Source organism: Salvelinus alpinus, chromosome 2 (genome assembly GCF_045679555.1).
Source record: "Salvelinus alpinus chromosome 2, SLU_Salpinus.1, whole genome shotgun sequence".
Taxonomy (NCBI): Eukaryota; Metazoa; Chordata; class Actinopteri; order Salmoniformes; family Salmonidae; genus Salvelinus; species Salvelinus alpinus.
The window spans coordinates 72,192,821-72,209,722 of record NC_092087.1 but is presented as its reverse complement, the minus strand read 5'-3'; the positions used below and the strand labels follow the sequence as shown (position 1 = coordinate 72,209,722).

Sequence of the window (16,902 nt, the reverse complement as noted above, 5' to 3'; positions counted from 1 at the left end):
CTTTGGGTGAAATAAAAAAGCAACATAAAAAATATAGGTGATTGTCATTTTATTTTGACCTCTAATATGAATATTGTGCTAAATATATTAATGACTAAATATGCAATTTTATTTATCTCACTCATAAACAGACAACTCTTTATGTTGTCCCCATCCTCACATATCCTTATGACACGCAAGGAGGAAAGGACAAAGCATTGTTTACCTTCAGCCCAAACAGCCAGAACACTGGCCTCACTGGCTCTGTGAATCCCTCCTCCACACAATGCAGCAGAGTCTGACTGTCAGACAGGCTATAAAATGACAAGGTCCCATTCGTCACATCCAGAGCAAGTCTAATGATACTGGGGCAGCCATGTTTGATAAACTCCTCTATGTTATCGTGCCAGTAGCACAGCTTGTTCCTGCTCCACTCCAGGCACCAGGAGTTGGCTGTGCGACCCAGCTGATCTCCGCGGCCGATGCTGGGGTAGGAAACCCCGACGGCCCAGCCCACGCTCGCTGACGTATCTACATCCCAATAGTGGCAGCCTTCACTGAACTCCTGCTCCGCCATCCACTGGCTGATGTCAAAGCGGCCGTTTTGGCATGCGGAGGACGTCGTCTTGGTCACCACTCTGTGCTCTTTGGGTATGAAGGTCAGGCGCCTGTGGCCTAGGGCTGGGTTGAAGGTGAGCCAGGAGAAGCTGACCCCAGGCAGGGGATGGGGTGGAGGGGCAAAGCCTGCTGACAGACATGGCCAGATATGGACAAAATGTGAGATTGAAGTCATTAGATGAATGCAGTAAAGTTTATCAGCCTACTGTATCTGACCATGATGAAAAAATTACCTAATTGTCATACTTGAGTAAAAGTAAAGATACCTTAAAGGAAAATTCCACACAAAAACTATCTTTTGGTATTTGTTTCATTAGTTAATTGTTGACAAAGTCCCACAATGTTTGCTTGTCAGCAATCAAGTTTTCAAGATATGTAACTTTCAAAATACCAAAATCATCCCTGTATGATGCATTTTGCAAATACCAAAATGTTGTTTTTGGGTGGAGTGTTCCTTAATAATAGAAAATGACTGAAGTAAATGGGAAAGTCACCCAGTAAAATACTACTTGAGTAAAAGTCTAAAAGTATTTGGTTTTAAATATACTTAAGTATCTAAATTAATAGTAATTGCTAAAATATACTTAAGTATCAAAAGTAAAAGTATAAATCATGTCAAATTCTTTATATTAAGCCAACTAGACAGCACAATCTTCTTGTTTTTTTAAATTACGGATAGCCAGGGGCACACTCCAACGTCATTTACAAACGAAGCATTTGTGTTTAGTGAGTCCACCAGATCAGAGGCAGTAGGGATGACCTGGATTGTTTTCTTGATAAGTGTGTGAATTGGACCATTTTCCTGTCCTGCTAAGCATTCAAAAGATAACCAGTACTTTTGGGTGTCAGGGAAAATGTATGGAGTAAAAAGTACATTATTTTATTTAGGAATGTAGTGAAGTAAAAGTAAAAGTTGTCCAAAATATTAAAAGTGAAGTACAGATACCCCCCAAAACTACTTAAGTAGTACTTTAAAGTATTTGTATTCAAGTACTTTACACCACTGGTATCTGATGTACTCTAATGACACAGATGTCTTTGAATGGCTATACTGTATATAGGCTACCCCATCTAGTGGTTGATTGGTGAAAACAGCACATTATATTTACAATATTCAGTACAATATAAGGAGTAATATTCACATGAGACTCAAGAATAGGACAAATTCTACAGTCTACCTTCAGCCCTGTGTCTGTCATTTGAGGGAGGGGAGATGGGTAACTCCTGAACACGACCATCATGGGAGGCTGGGACATCAGGACACCTGTCATCAGTCACTTCTGAGCTTGTGTCATTTATAACAACAGGGTCCTCCATCTATATGACAAGATAACACAACACAGGAGCATGAAAATTTACTTTAAAAAATAAAATCTTTAAAAAATATGATCTTTAAAAAAGAAAACCAACTAAGGAGGAAGTTGTAGCCTACTGTAAATACTGTATCTGGAAAGTTTACCTGTTGCTGTTGAATAGTACTTCCCAGCTCAAATTGTCTGTTGATATCAGTCTGTTGTGAGTGTGAGGCCACACATTCTTCAGCTTTATCCTCTTTGAAGTCCTGACAATTATATAATGTAATATTATATAAAACAATTAAACTATTTCTACTATTTGATAACTACTATAAAGTTATATATAGTTGTGCACTTGTTTATGGTAAAATAATTAAAAGTGAATCCTCCAACCTGATTTATTCCTATTTAAAATTCCGTGTTATTATGTAGCGACGTTGATCGTGACAGGAGTCAATAAGCATACTCTGTTCATTAAAAAAACGTTTTAACTTACCGCTTCCATTTCATGTGCATTTGTAAATTCTTCAGTGGATACAAAACGTTTATGTTCATAGTGAACATTCACGATGTTACAAAGTGTAACATTTTTATGCAGTTTAAAACCTGGTCGAATTTTTCCTCTGCAATCGGGACAATCCTTCTTCGTCTTCGCTTGTCCACGTAGACAATCCTCTAAACATTTCATACAATAACTGTGGCCACAAGTTAAAGTCACTGGATCAGTGAAAATGTCAAAGCATATTGAACATGTGAGACATTTTCCTATATCTGTAAGAAGTTCTTCAAGTAGCAACGCCATTGCGATTCGGTGTGTAGGCTAGAATGCCTGAATTGAAACCGAAAGTGCATTGAGGGAAAGTACAGTAAGGCAGATTGCAAATTTTCCGAACGGGATTTTCCCTCTCGAGGAAAATTCTTTACCTAATTAATAAACAACACCAATTAAGTATCTCTCTCTTTCTGTGTGTGTGTGTGTGTGTGTGTGTTTGAAAGCACGGAAATACAGTGTGTGTCATTGCTGAGAGAGAGGTTTAATGAAAATATGTCAATCAATGCAACTGTAGGCTTGTCATGTATAAAGTCAGTTAGTTGTATTTGTCACACCCTGATCTGTTTCACTTGTCTTGTGATTGTCTCCACCCCTCCAGGTGTCGCTTATTTTCCCTGGTGAATATATCCCTGTGTTTCCTGTCTCTGTGCCAGTTCGTCTTGTATGTTTTTCAAGTGAACCAGCGGTTTTCCGTACTCCTGCTTCTATTCTCTTTTGCTAGTCCTCCCGGTTTTTGACCCTTGCCTGTTCTGGACTCCGTACCCGCCTGCCTGACCATTCTGCCTGCCCTGACCTCGAGCCTGCCTGCCACTCTGTACCTCCTGGACTCTGAACTGGTTTTGACCTTTTTCCTGTCCATAACAATTCTCTTGCCAACCCCTTTTGGATTGTTTAATAAATATCAAGACTCAAACCATCTGCCTCCAGTGTCTGCATCTGGGTCTCGCCTTGTGCCCTTATAGTATTATAATTGTTAAAAAGTTAGACACTTTCCAAGACTGCCATCTTTCTGGTTAATATATTCACTCACCTCAAAACTGTATACAACCAGAAGTTTCTCTCCTACTGAAAGCATGGCTGCATTGCCACCTGATTTTATTTTTTGCCCAAACTGGTATTCTCAAGTGTACATGTGCAGATCACCCTCCTTTTCTGCTTTAAAGGTTCAGTGCAGTCAAAAACGTGATTTAAATGTGCTTTATATATATTTCCCCACTAAATGGTTGGAGTAATACTGTGTAGTTGTGAAAATTATAATAATGCCCCTTCAGTGTAAGAGCTGTTTAAAAAGACAGCCTGAAATTTCTGCCTGTTTTGGTGGGATGGAGTTTTGGCCTGGCTGGTGACATCACCAAGCGGTAAATGAGTTAATAGACCAATAAGAGTTCCAAACCTCTCTGCCAATAACAGGTCGTTTTCAGTTTTCCAGACAGTCCCAGACAGTCCTAGCATAATTGTTGCTTGATTTTGGCCATTTCTTTTTGACCATTTTAATTGAAAACAATCATAGTAAGGTACATAATTGCTATCAGAAATGATTTGATATTGTTATAAAAACAGCTGCATTGGACCTTTAAGGTAATCAGAGTGGTCTTACATTGGACCTTTAAGGTAATCAGAGTGGTCTTACACATTTGGCACATTTTTCACTTTGTGTTCACTTTCCCATTCACAATATGGCCATCATTGTACATTTTCCATGACGTCAATGTCACAGTTGCCCCCCTGTTGACTTCGTTGCCTTGGTTGTCTCAATTCTGAGTTGAAAGTCAGTCAGTGATTAATTGACTAGTACTGAAGTTGAACTGCTAAACCCCTGCATCTGTGGTTGAATTCTAAGACATTTGATGATAATTCTATATCTATAAAGTGACTATGAAAGTGACCCTCATTAGACATAATTATATTCGGGTTACAATGAAGATTCAAAACACAATCAAATGAAATGCAATAAAAGTTTACTGAAGCTAAATGGATTGGTTTGGGGTTGGGGGAGGTCAGTTTGGGATTGGGGGGGGGGGGGGGGGGGTTGGAGTGAGAAGAAGGAGATGAGGAGAAACTGAAGCATCGTTGTGGGTGACGTCAGCAGTGAGGCTGTCAACCACCTGGATGTCCTCCACATTTAATTTAACAATAATCCTCCCACAGGGATTTCAGAAAAAAACTGGGAATTTATTGAAAGTTGCAGGAATTTTGCAACCCTAGTTGCACCATTGTTCTTACATATTATAACCATATACAATTTCAGTAGCACATATCTTAGAGTGATGTACTGTCCCATCCCATGGCCTCCGCAATGGATTAGTCCACTGAAACAGGTGTGAATCACATGGGTGTCTTGTGCAACATGAAAAAAATAATTACGGTACCAGCCAAATGTTTTGACACCTACTCATTCCAGGTTTTTCTTTATTTTTACGATTTTATACATTGTAGAATAATGGTGAAGACATCAAAACTATGACATTTTATTTTATTTTATTTAACCTTTATTTAACTAGGCAAGTCAGTTAAGAACAAATTCTTATTTACAATGACGGCCTACCAAAAGGCAAAAGGCCTCATGCGGGGACGGGGGCCTGGGATTAATAAAAAAAAAAGATATATATATAGGACAAAACACACATCACAACAAGAGATAACACATATGGAATCATGTATTAACCAAAAAAGTGTTAAACAAAACAAAACATATTTTATATTTGAGATTCTTCAAAGTAACCACCATTTGCCTTGATGACAGCTTTGCACACGCTTGGCATTCTCTCAACCAGCTTCATGTGGTAGTCACCTGGAATGCATTTCAATTAACAGGTGTGCCTTGTTAAAAGTTAATTTGTGGAATTTCTTTCCTTCTCAATGCGTTTGAGCCAATCAGTTGTGTTGTGACAAGGTAGGGTGGGTATACACTTGATAGCTCTATTTGGTAAAAGACCAAGTCCATATTATGGCAAGAACAGCTCAAATAAACAAAGAGAAACGACAGTCCATCATTACTTTAAGACACGAAGGTCAGTCAATCCGGAAAATTTCAATAACTTTGAAAGTTTCTTCAATTGCAGTCACAAAAACCATCAAGTGGTATGATGAAACTGGCTTTCATGAGGACTGCCACATGAAAGGAAGACCCAGAGTTACCTCTGCTGGAGAGGATAAGTTCATTATAATAACTGCACCTCAGATTGCAGCCCAAATAAATGATTCACAGAGTTCAAGTAACAGACACATTTCAACATCAACTGTTCAGAGGAAACTGAGTGAATCAGGCCTTCATGGTCGAATTGAGTGCTGCGTCAGATGACCTGGCCTCCACAATCACCTGACCTCTACCCAATTGAGATGGTTTGGGATGAGTTGCATGAAGGAAAAGCAGCCAACAAGTGCTAAGCATATGTGGGAACTCCTTCAAGACTGTTGGAAAAGCATTCCCGGAGAAGCTGGTTGAGAGAATGCCAAGAATGTGCAAAGCTGTCATCAAGGCAAAGGTTGGCTACTTTGAATCTAAATTCTAAAATATATTTAGATTTGTTTAACACTATTTTGGTTACTACATGATTCCAAGTGGTATTTCATAGTTTTGATGTCTTCAAAATGATTCTACAATTTAAAAAAAAATCGAAAATAAAGAAAAACCCTATAATGAGTAGGCGTGTACAAATTTTTGACTGGTACTGTATATTTGTCGTCGCCGGCCTACTAGCTGCCACCGATCCCTTTTCTTTTTTGTTTGGTTTTGTCTGTCTTGTGTTCACCTGTCTAGTTTAGGCTAATCAGTGGGGTATTTAATCTCGCCCTACCCGCTAGATTTTGTGCGGGATTGTTTGTGTTACTGTCGTTGGCTTGGGTTGTGTGTTCACCTGTCTAGTTTAGGCTAATCAGTGGGGTATTTAATCTCGCCCTACCCGCTAGATTTTGTGCGGGATTGTTTGTGTTACTGTCGTTGGCTTGGGTTGTGTTTTTCCCTGTTAAACAGGTTTCTTTTCACGGGACTGTTTTTCCCGCACGTTAGTTTAGTAGAGGAGTTTGTTCCTCCATTTTCGACTAGACTGCATTCCTGTTTTCTAGTGACTGCTTTTGTGGTCCTGTACCTGTTTTGTTGGTGGACCAGTAAATAAAACGTCCTTCTTGAAATTCTTGCTCTCCTGCGCCTGACTCCACACCCACCTCTCCTAGGGAGATACTGACAGTTGGGGAGGAGGGTGCATTTTTTCTTATGACACCGTGAGTTAGATTTGACATATATGGCCAAGTCAGAGGGCGTATTCAGCTTATTCACATAGGAGTTAACAGGCATAGGGTCATCTGCAACTATTTGTTGAGTGAGCTGAGACTTTGCCAAGGCCCCTGGCAACCACGTGAGAGCAGAACAAACTGAGCATTTGGCAGTCGTCCCTCAAGTCACTGGATGCAGGGGCTGGGCCGGGAACTGGGAGAACAGTGTTGGCAGAGCTCAGTCCACCCGGATGAAGCTCCCACCAAAGGAGTGGAGCTGCTACAGGGGACCGGAGTGGCTGCCAGTGCTGCATTCTGGGAGTGCACAGGAGGCCTTGGTGTGGCTCCTGTTGCAGGGTTGGGGCTTCCATGTGGGGCAGGAGTGTCTCAGGCCTGACCTGGGGATGGGAGTAGGGAGGGTAACCGAAACTAGCCTGGGAGAGAGGTTGTGGCGGGAATTGAGGAGGGTGGTGTGGAGGGCAGTGTTGCTGGTGAAGCTCCAAACTCTCAGCATATGAGGGCTGATGATGTGAATGATGCATGGTGTGGACTGCATCATGTGGTGCACTACCCTCGACAGTGTTTTGCCAGACCCTAGGGTAGTGGTCGGTGCTGTGTAGAGCTGGGCTGAGTTGTGGTGGACCTGGTCTGGTAGAGATGTGCTGTGATGGACCAGGTCTGGTAGAGATGTGCCGGGTCTGGTAGAGATATTATCAGGTTTCAGGTAAGACCCAAATGCAGACTGTGTTGAAGAAAATGTTTTTTTTACAGTAATAGTGGCAGGCAAACGACAGATCAAGGCAGGCAGGGGTCGATAATCCAGAGTAGTGGGCAACGGTACAGGACGGCAGGCAGGCTCAGGGTCAGGGGCAGGCAGAGTGGTCAGGCAGGCGGGCAGAGTAGTCAGGACAGGCAAGGGTCAAAACCAGGAGGGCGAGAAAAAGAGAGACTGGGGAAAAGCAGGAGCTGAGACAAAACGCTGGTTGACTTGACAAACAAGACGAACCTGCAACAGACAAACAGAGAACACAGGTATCAGTACCCAGGGGATAATGGGGAAGATGGGCGACACCTGGGGGGGGGGGGGTGGAGGGCACCCGGACAGGTGAAACAGATCAGGGTGTGACAGATGTGCTGTGATGGGCCGGGTCTGGTTGACCTGTGCTGTGATGGGCAGGGTCTGGTTGAGCTGTGCTGTGATGGGCCGGGTCTGGTTGAGCTGTGCTGTGATGGGCCTGGTCTAGTAGTATAGGAGGGAGGTTCTAGGGGGAATTGAAGAGGTTGGTGTGGAGGGCATTGTGGCTCCAAAATCTGCATTGGGCCTCTTTGACTGCATACGGCTTGGGCATAGCTCAGTGTATCTGCATGCAGTTCCTGGGAGAAAACTGGTGGAGAGTGGTGTGGGGGCAGTGTTGCTGGCTGTTCTCCAGTCTCTGTGAGGCGCCACCGGATGCAGGTCTATAGGAGCATTTGATTTGTCTCAGGGAGTTGGTGGCTGTTCTGTTGCTCCTGTGGGATGAGGTGGACTGGCCACCCAGAGCAACATTTTTAACATCCTGGTAAAGGTGGGGACTGCCTTTGTAATGGCAATTTTAATGTTAGTGCTTTTCTTATAACCAATTTCTGTGTTCATGCAAGTGGCTGACTGAACGAATCCTCACTATTAGTAGCTGCAATTTGGCAGTATGCTAAGACCTTGTTTTGAGAACAATACCTCGTGAGGTATTGGTCTGTCACATGTTATGAACCAGTAATTGGTCGGTCACATGAATGAAACGGTAATGATTAATGAATTATGTTATATGTGTATAGCCGTATATAAGACAACTGCTGGGACTGCCCCAGCAGAGCTCCTGATTGACATGTGTACTATGGTGCATTGAGTTGGTTGGAGCCTCTCCAGCGCGCTGACAATATACAATGATTCATATTAAGACTGACTTCGAGTGTCCATGTGTAAGAATTTCCACAACAGCCTCTTTGTACATGTACATATTGTCGTAAAGAAAGACATTGCTAATGCAGTTATCACAGTGTCACAGATATAATAACAACGTAAAGAATATTTTTCCTCCTGAGCCACAAGGGGTGCTCTATATGGACATAAATAATGCTTAACTCACTTTTCGTGGTGTGTGCTATTGGCATATGCAACAATGAAACAGACAGGATATACAAAATAATATAAATAACAGTAGGCTGCAATCAACACAAAGAAAAGAAAATACTGTATTATAAAACAACTGTGTTATACAAAAAACGAACTAATAGATACAATACTTTAATGTATCGCACTATCTCGCTTTCTACTTACAATGAGTGTACAAAATATTAGGAACAGAACAGCCTCAATTCATCGGGTCTTGGCCTCTACAAGGTGTCAGGGATGCAGGCCCAACATGGCCCATGTTGACTCCAATGCTTCCCACAGTTGTGTCAAGTTGGCTGGATGTCCTTTTGGGTGGTGGACCATTCTTGATACACACGTGAAACTATTGAGCATGAAAAACCCAGCAGCGTTGCAGTTCTTGACACAAACTGGTGCGCCTGGCACCTTCTAACATATCCTGTTCAATGGCACTTCAATATTTTGTTTTTCCCATTCACCCTCTGAGTGGCACACATACACAATCCATGTCTCCATTGTCTCAAGACTTACAAATCCTTATTTAACCTGTCTCCTCCCCGTCATCGACACTGATTGAAGTGGATTTAACAAGTGACATCAATAAAGGATAATAGCTTTCACCTGGATTCACCTGGTCAGTCTATGTCATGGAAAGAACAGGTGTCCTTAATGTTTTATACGCTCAGTGTATATGAACAGTAGTTAATAGAAAGTATATATTACATTCCCAATGTCCCCGACAATGACATCAGTTCCCATCTCATAATAGTCAGTCCTGTCACTGGTTTGCAAGGTGCCCTGGATAATGGTGATTTGCAATGATTACCAGTGCTGGTCCACATTGGCAGCTCTTCAGTTCGTTTAGCCTCTTTAGCCTGAGTTCATTTAGCCTCTCATCATTTTACGATAAACATGACTCCATTGAAGAGTTCACTGATCACCTCTTGTGAGAAGCCTCCTCCTGTCACTGGTAGGCTCTCTGAAACAGGCAGCCAGCCTCACACATTGCCATTTCTTCCTGTAAATGGTGCTTTCCTTTCCTCCGGTTTTTACACCATTCATTTTTTCATCCTTCTCATGTTTGCCTCAGCTGAAAAAACAAATAAAGACACATTGTCAATAATAAAATAAAATAAACTTATTTCAGCTACTCAAAAATATAATTTCCTGTCATTGACCACTTTTACAATAATCATAAGTCTCATGCTGCTGGGATATTGTAAACATGGTGAACAGTGAATGGTCTTCATACTGTTGTAGTGCTGCGGTAGCATAGGCTGGGAGATTACTAGTTTGAAGGCTTCTATCCACTCCCTCTGGTCCTGCTCCTGGTCACACAGGAAGACAAACTGCCTGTCTGGCGTCTCCAAGGTGACCCCGAACCTCCACCTGCCACTGCGGTTCCCCTTAGGCTGGCCCTCCCTCACAGAGTAGCCATGGACCTCTGTGCCGATGAAGACAGCTCCCAGTTCCAAAGCATCCTATGGACGGATACACAGCAATACACACATAGACACAGCCAGACACACACACACACACACACACACACACACACACACACACACACACACACACACACACACACACACACACACACACACACACACACACACACACACACACACACACACACACACACACACACACACACACACACACACACACACACACACACACACACACACTAGTTACAACATTCTTCTCCACAAATACAAATGGCTTATGCATGTTCTCTGTTGTCATTACCAGTGAAGTGTTGAAGTAGGATAGCTTTCTGTCCGTTAAGTTTAAGATGAACCATCTCTTCTTGAATGGCTCCCATTGCTAAGAACAGACACAGAATCAGTCCTGGCTGACCATCATACAGGTTGAGTTTCTGGTGCTCTCGATGTATATCACTTTAAAACTTCACTATGTTCAATGAATTTGATGGATTACTAACCGTTGGGCCGGTTTTCTCCATGTAGCCTTCTTTAATGCTACTTCTGGTTATCAAAGGTACAAGCTGCACAAGCAAAAACATAGAAAGGAGACAGATCTGTACAAAGGAAATCCTTGAAAGTATGACGTCACCTGTGACATATCATGTCAGTTACGGCGATACAAGACTTCTACTTTGAAACAGTTTGTACTCACGTCACACTCCCTGGAATTAGGGTCGACTTTCTTGAGGTAAGCAAACCGGGTGGCCCGAATCGCATTGAAACAGGACACAATTTCCTAGAAGAAGGAGAGAGAAATTTTACCCCAAGTCTTTAAATATCTAGACGTCTTCATGACAACGTTTCAATTCAGTTTTGTCATTGGTTATTACCTGGCTGTTGTCATGGTAAACAAACAGGTTTCTGGTCCGTTCTTCCTCCAGGTAGGAGATTTGCAGCCCGTGGGCGTGGCCTATCTTTTCCGGCTGGAACACGGCATTGATGTCCTTCATAGAGATGACTGCTTTGGGCTTCTTGGACTAGGGTCAATAATACACAACAGGCATTATGATGAGCCCTTCTCAGGTATTTTATATTTAACATTTATTTAACCAGGTAAGTCAATTAACAACAAATTCTTATTTACAATGATGGCCTAGCAAGAGGGAAAGGCTTCTTGTGACGAAATATAAAAGAAATTAACAAAACGCATCACGACAAAAGAGACCCCACAACACTACATAGAGACCTAAAACAACAACACAACATGGCAGCAACACAGCATGACAACAACACGACATGGCAGAAACACAGTATGACAAAAACATAGCAAGACAACAACATGGTAGCAAAACAGCATGGCAGCAGCACAACATGGTAGCAGCACAAAACATGACAACAACACAACATGGTAGCAACACAACATGGCAGCAGCACAAAACATGGCACAAACATTGTTAGGCACAGACAACAGCACAAAGGGCAAAATGGTAGAGATAAAAAAAAAAACATCACGCGAAGAAGCCACCAGTGTCAGTAAGACATTCTTCCTAACGAATCACATAACCTTTGTTTTGGAGGTGTTCAGAACAAGGTTAAGGGCAGAGAAAGCTTGTTGGATACTAAGAAAGCTTTGTTGTAGAGCATTCCACACAAAATCTGGGGAGGGGCCAGCTGAGTATAAGACTGTATCATCTGCATATAAGTGGATGCAGTGCATTCAGAAAGTATTCAGACCCCTTCCCTTTTTCCACATTTTGCTACATTACAGCCTTATTCTAAAATAGATTACATTTTTAAAAATCATCATCAATCTACACGCAATACCCCATAATGACAAAGTGAATACAGGTTTTTAGACATTTTTGCAAATCTATTAAAATTAAAAAACAGAAATACCTTATTTACATAAGTATTCAGACCCTTTGCTATGAGACTCGAAATTGAGCTCAGGTGCATCCTGTTTCCATTGATCGTCCTTGAGATGTTTCTACAACTTGACTGGAGTTCACATGTGGTAAATTCAATGCATGTCAGAGCAAAAACCAAGCCATGAGGTCAAAGGAATTGTCCGTAGAGCTCCGAGACAGGATTGTGTCAAGGCACAGATCTGGGGAAGGGTACTAAAAAATGACTGCAGCATTGAAGGTCCCCAAGAACTCAGTGGCCTCCATCATTCTTAAATGGAAGAAGTTTGGAACCACCAAGACGCTTCCTAGAGCTGGCCGCCCGGCCAAACTGAGCAATCCGGGGAGAAGGGCCTTGGTCAGAGAGCTCCAGAGTTCCTCTGTGGAGATGGGAGAACCTTCCAGAAGGACAACCATCTCTGCAGCACTCCACCAATCAGGCCTTTATGGTAGAGTGGCCAGACAGAAGCCACTCCTCAGTAAAAGGCACATGACAGCCCACTTGGAGTTTGCCAAAAGGCACCTAAAGGACTCTCAGACCATGACAAACAAGATTCTCTGGTCTGATGAAACCAACCTGACAGAGTTTGAGAGGCTCTGAAGAGAAGAATGGGAGAAACTACCCATACGTTTGTAGCGTCATACCCAAGAAGACTTGACGCTGTAATCACTGCCAAAGGTGTTTCAACAAAGTACTAAGTAAAGGGTCTGATTACTTATGTAAATGTGATATTTCAGTTTTTATTTTATACATGTGCAAAAATGTATATATATATTTTTTTTGCTTTGTCATTATGGGGTATTGTGTGTAGATTGATGAGCGGAAGAAAACAATTGAAACCATTTTAGGATAAGGCTGTAACGTAACAAAATGTGGAAATAGTCAAGCGGTCTGAATACTTTCCCAATGCACTGTACGTGGATAAGAGCCTACTGCCTGAGGTATGTTGTTGATGTAAATTGAGAAGAGCGTGGAGCCTGGGATCGAGCATTGGCGTGACAGGTGGGCTGAGACAGCAGATGTTCTGACTTTACATATTGCACTCTTTGAAAGAGGTAGTTAGCAAACCAGACCAAAGACCCCTCAGAGATACCAATACACCGTAGCCGACCCACAAGAATGGAATGGTCTCCCGTATCGAAAGCTTTGGCCAAGTCAATAAAGATAGCAGTTTAACAATGCTTAGAGTTAAAGGCAGTGATGACATAATTTAGGACCTTTATGGTTGCAGTGACAAATCCATAACCAGAGTGGAAACCAGATTGCGTACCAGTTAGAATACTATAGACATCATGAAAGCCAGTCAGTTGATTATTGACAAGTTTTTCTAACACTTTGATAAACAGGGCAAGATACTGTAGAAACTAGCCTATAAGAGTTAGGATCAGCTTGATCTCCCCCTTTAAGGTGGCTGCCTTCCAAGCACTGGGAACCTCCCCAGAGAGGAGAGACAGGCTAGGCAACTATAGGGTCTGCAACCTTAAAGAAGAAAGGATGTAAACCATCTGACCCAGATGTTTCTTTGGGGTCAAGTTTAAGGAGCCCCTTTAGCACATCAGACTTAGTGACCGCCTGCAGGGAGAAGCTGAGTAGCGAGGAAGGGGGAAAAGAGGGAGTAGCATCAAGGCTAGTCACATTAGAAGGGCTGGGAGATGAGGAAGTGTTGGATGGGAAAGGAGGCGTGGCTGAGTCAAATAGGTCCTGACTTAATTAAGTGATGATTAAAGAGCTCAGCCATATGCTCCTTGTCAGTAACAACCACATCATCAACATTAAGGGACATGGGCAGCTGTAAGGAGGAGGGTTTATTCTCCAGGTCTTTCACCATTTTCCAGAACTTCGTTGGGTTAGACCCACAGAGAGAGAACTGCTCCTTAAAGTAACTGACTTTGGCCTTCCGTATAGCTTGAGTGCACTATTTCTCAATTGCCTGAACAACAGCCAGTCAGACTGAGTATTTGTGTGCAGATCCTTTCGTCAAATAGTGTTCTTGAGGTGAAGTAACTCTGCCAGATCACAGTCGAACCAGGGGCTGAACCTGTTTTTAATGGTCATTCTCTTTATGGGGGCGTGCCTGTTAACAATACCACTGAAAATATTTTATTTAAAGGTCCAAGCATCTTCGACAGAGGGGATCAAGCGGATTCTATGCTAATTTCCAGAGGCCCGGTCATGAAGGAAGGTTTCTCATTAAAGTTTTTCAGCAAGCGTCTATGACAAATCAGTACAGGTCATTTAACTGAGCAGCCAATTCAGAACACAGTGATCACTAAGGTCACTACAGAAAAACACCAGACTGATACCTATCAGGATTATTTGTTAGGATAACATCAAGGAGAGTAGCCTTTCTGGGTGTTTGGGGTCATACCTCATGGGATTGGTAATGATCTGAGAGAGATTTAGGGAGTCCCATTGTTTTAAGTAACAGGGGATGTTCCCTGTGACTTTTCCAAAGCGTTCTGGGCACGTCCCCAGGACGACATTTTGTTAGCTGGGTTGTCTGATCGAAGAGGATGGAGAGAAGCTACTTAAAGCGAAAGGGGGATACCTAGTCAGTTGTACAACTGAATGCATTCAACTGAAATGTGTCTTCTGCATTTCACCCAACTTACATCCTCCTTGGTGAAGTATCTCAAGGTGAAGTCCGTTTCAGAGAGCAGGAATCTCCTTTTCAAGAACTGCTTGTTGTCCTTGCCTTTCTTCCATAGTATTCTTTCGTAAAGTCCTGAATGGGATCCAACCAATACAAAACATTGATTTAGTTAGTATCCCTCGTCTTTTCATATGCAGTATTCTGGTACATTTGGTTCTATGTCTTGCTCTGTAGACAGCGATGTATGGAAATGTCTTGTGTTCCTAGACAATTTGAATAAAATAAATAGACTTATCCATGAAGGCTTGTCAACATTTAGCACTTACCTGAACTATAAACTTGTTGAAGGGAGTTATTCTCTCCTGTGAATTCTCTCCTCTCATACTTAGCACGTATCCACTGATCTTTAAGAACACTGTCAGGGAACCAAAAGGTTAAAGATTGAAATACAAAAACGAATATTTTAAAAATACTAACTTTTTGTGTTGAATATATGACTCAACTTCGACCACAAACCCTGTAGTATTTGCCAACTCAATCAATTGTAGGCTAATTGACGCCAAGATGTTTCTTCTTCTTCTCTTGAAATAATACTACATCCTTCCACTGAATGAACAACTGTCAAGTCATCACAATTTACACTTCCTTAAATTGAGGGAGTGAATGAAGACATGATATAGTTCCACTCACACACAGTCCTTCTCCTGTGGCCGGTAGTAGAACGGCGGAACACACTTCTCATAGAACGCATTGGCTGCAGCGTTACCCCTTGTCTTCATAAACTACAATTAGAAACATAATAGGAACGTTATAACATAATAATAACATAAGAAGCATGTTATAACATCACAACATCAAAGGGATTGTGACTATTGAGTGATCTTGAGAGTACATCCTTCAAGGTGTAAAGGTCCTTGGTACCCTACTGGGCTATTGTGACATGTTAAACTGTACCTCTACTAGGGAATCATCCCAGAAATCCAAGCCTATGGACTTTATCCGGCTGATGGTAGGCAAGTCCCGATGTGTCCCAGAACAGTTCACACATACAAACACACCAAGTTTGTATGAGGCCCAGTCTGGCTCTGTGAATAGCAGTAATATGATACTGTATCAATCAATCAGACACTTGAAATGTTTGCAGCCTGTATACCTTTGTACCACATTACTATAGTTTGGATATTGGACTTTGTAGTATGTCATGCCTTGATTGGTTGTTTTTTCTAGGTTGGTTGATGAGTTGTAGAGAGTTACTGGAAAGGAGGAACCCTTGTAATCATTGACTGAACGAACTATAACTTCCCCCAAAATAAGTTCTTTAAAACATGCCATGGTTGTAATCATTTTACTTTTTAGTCATTTAGCAGACGCTCTTATCCAGAGTGACTTATAGTTAGTGCATTCATCTTAAGATAGCTAGGTGAGACAACCACATCACAGTCGTAGTAAGAACATAATCAGCAGTGAAATCCAGTGAAATAAAAGCAAATGCAAATATAACTCACATGTCTTGACAATCACACTGAAATAGTCGATCATTAATATGAAATAGTCACATAGAAGACATAGCTTCTGTTTGGGGGTCCCTCAATATTTTACTACTTTAAACTTTTGTTTTACAGTTCCTATCTGTACCATATCCTAACCACAATGGTAACCCAAACATGTCAAATGTTAGAGGCTATCAATCATGGTTTAACATGCATTTTATATAATATAACTCACCAGGGGCCCCACAGTCGGCACAATGGTCGTTGCTGGGCTGTTTCACCATATCAAGCAGAATCTTCTTATTTCTCTCCATAAGTAAATCGGCTATTCTTCTGCCTCAATCAAGTCCCCACAAACGAATTGCTTATTTTACTTAGGTCCATGCCTTTTCATTCACTCAAATGTGTTACTTCTATAACAGGTGTCAGGAAATGTTTTGTTGTTGTTGCACTTGACCGCGGTCACTGGCCGACGTTTCCTTTTCTCACTGGCATAGCAACATGACGTTTATTGTTCTCCACACAAACACTCACTATCAAATAACAATGAGTAGTGGAAGTGAAAAAAGCGTTACCATATATTACGCATAATTTATAAACGGACAAGTAGGCCTGACAGAATAGTAATATCTAAGAAAAACAACTGTACTTGATTTTATAGTATATATTCCAACAAAATATATCGAGATAACATATAATGTCTTG

General features: G+C 41.8%; 2 protein-coding genes across 4 annotated transcripts; both read right to left on the bottom strand.

The window, feature by feature from the left end:
• Positions 1-32: 32 nt before the first annotated feature.
• LOC139567692 (E3 ubiquitin-protein ligase RNF135-like) lies at positions 33-2,812 on the bottom strand. Of its 2 annotated transcripts, none has more exons than XM_071389103.1 (4): positions 2,389-2,812; positions 2,057-2,158; positions 1,776-1,914; positions 33-726 (listed from the first exon to the last, which is right to left on the bottom strand). In XM_071389103.1, the coding sequence occupies exons 1-4, from the start codon at positions 2,692-2,694 to the stop codon at positions 167-169; spliced, it is 1,107 nt and encodes a 368-aa protein (XP_071245204.1). In that variant the 5' UTR covers positions 2,695-2,812; the 3' UTR covers positions 33-166. The 2 variants fall into 2 exon arrangements, with proteins under 2 accessions (XP_071245204.1, XP_071245205.1); XM_071389104.1 differs by having other exon boundaries at positions 33-723; positions 2,389-2,797.
• Positions 2,813-9,708: 6,896 nt separating this feature from the next.
• LOC139567688 (arf-GAP with dual PH domain-containing protein 2-like) lies at positions 9,709-16,643 on the bottom strand. 2 transcript variants are annotated; one of them, XM_071389097.1, is made up of 11 exons: positions 16,433-16,643; positions 15,662-15,792; positions 15,398-15,489; positions 15,034-15,122; positions 14,727-14,839; positions 11,100-11,246; positions 10,922-11,005; positions 10,728-10,790; positions 10,532-10,609; positions 10,038-10,266; positions 9,709-9,875 (listed from the first exon to the last, which is right to left on the bottom strand). In XM_071389097.1, the coding sequence occupies exons 1-11, from the start codon at positions 16,509-16,511 to the stop codon at positions 9,844-9,846; spliced, it is 1,137 nt and encodes a 378-aa protein (XP_071245198.1). In that variant the 5' UTR covers positions 16,512-16,643; the 3' UTR covers positions 9,709-9,843. The 2 variants fall into 2 exon arrangements, with proteins under 2 accessions (XP_071245198.1, XP_071245199.1); XM_071389098.1 differs by having other exon boundaries at positions 9,727-9,875; positions 10,075-10,266.
• Between the last annotated feature and the right edge of the window lie 259 nt (positions 16,644-16,902).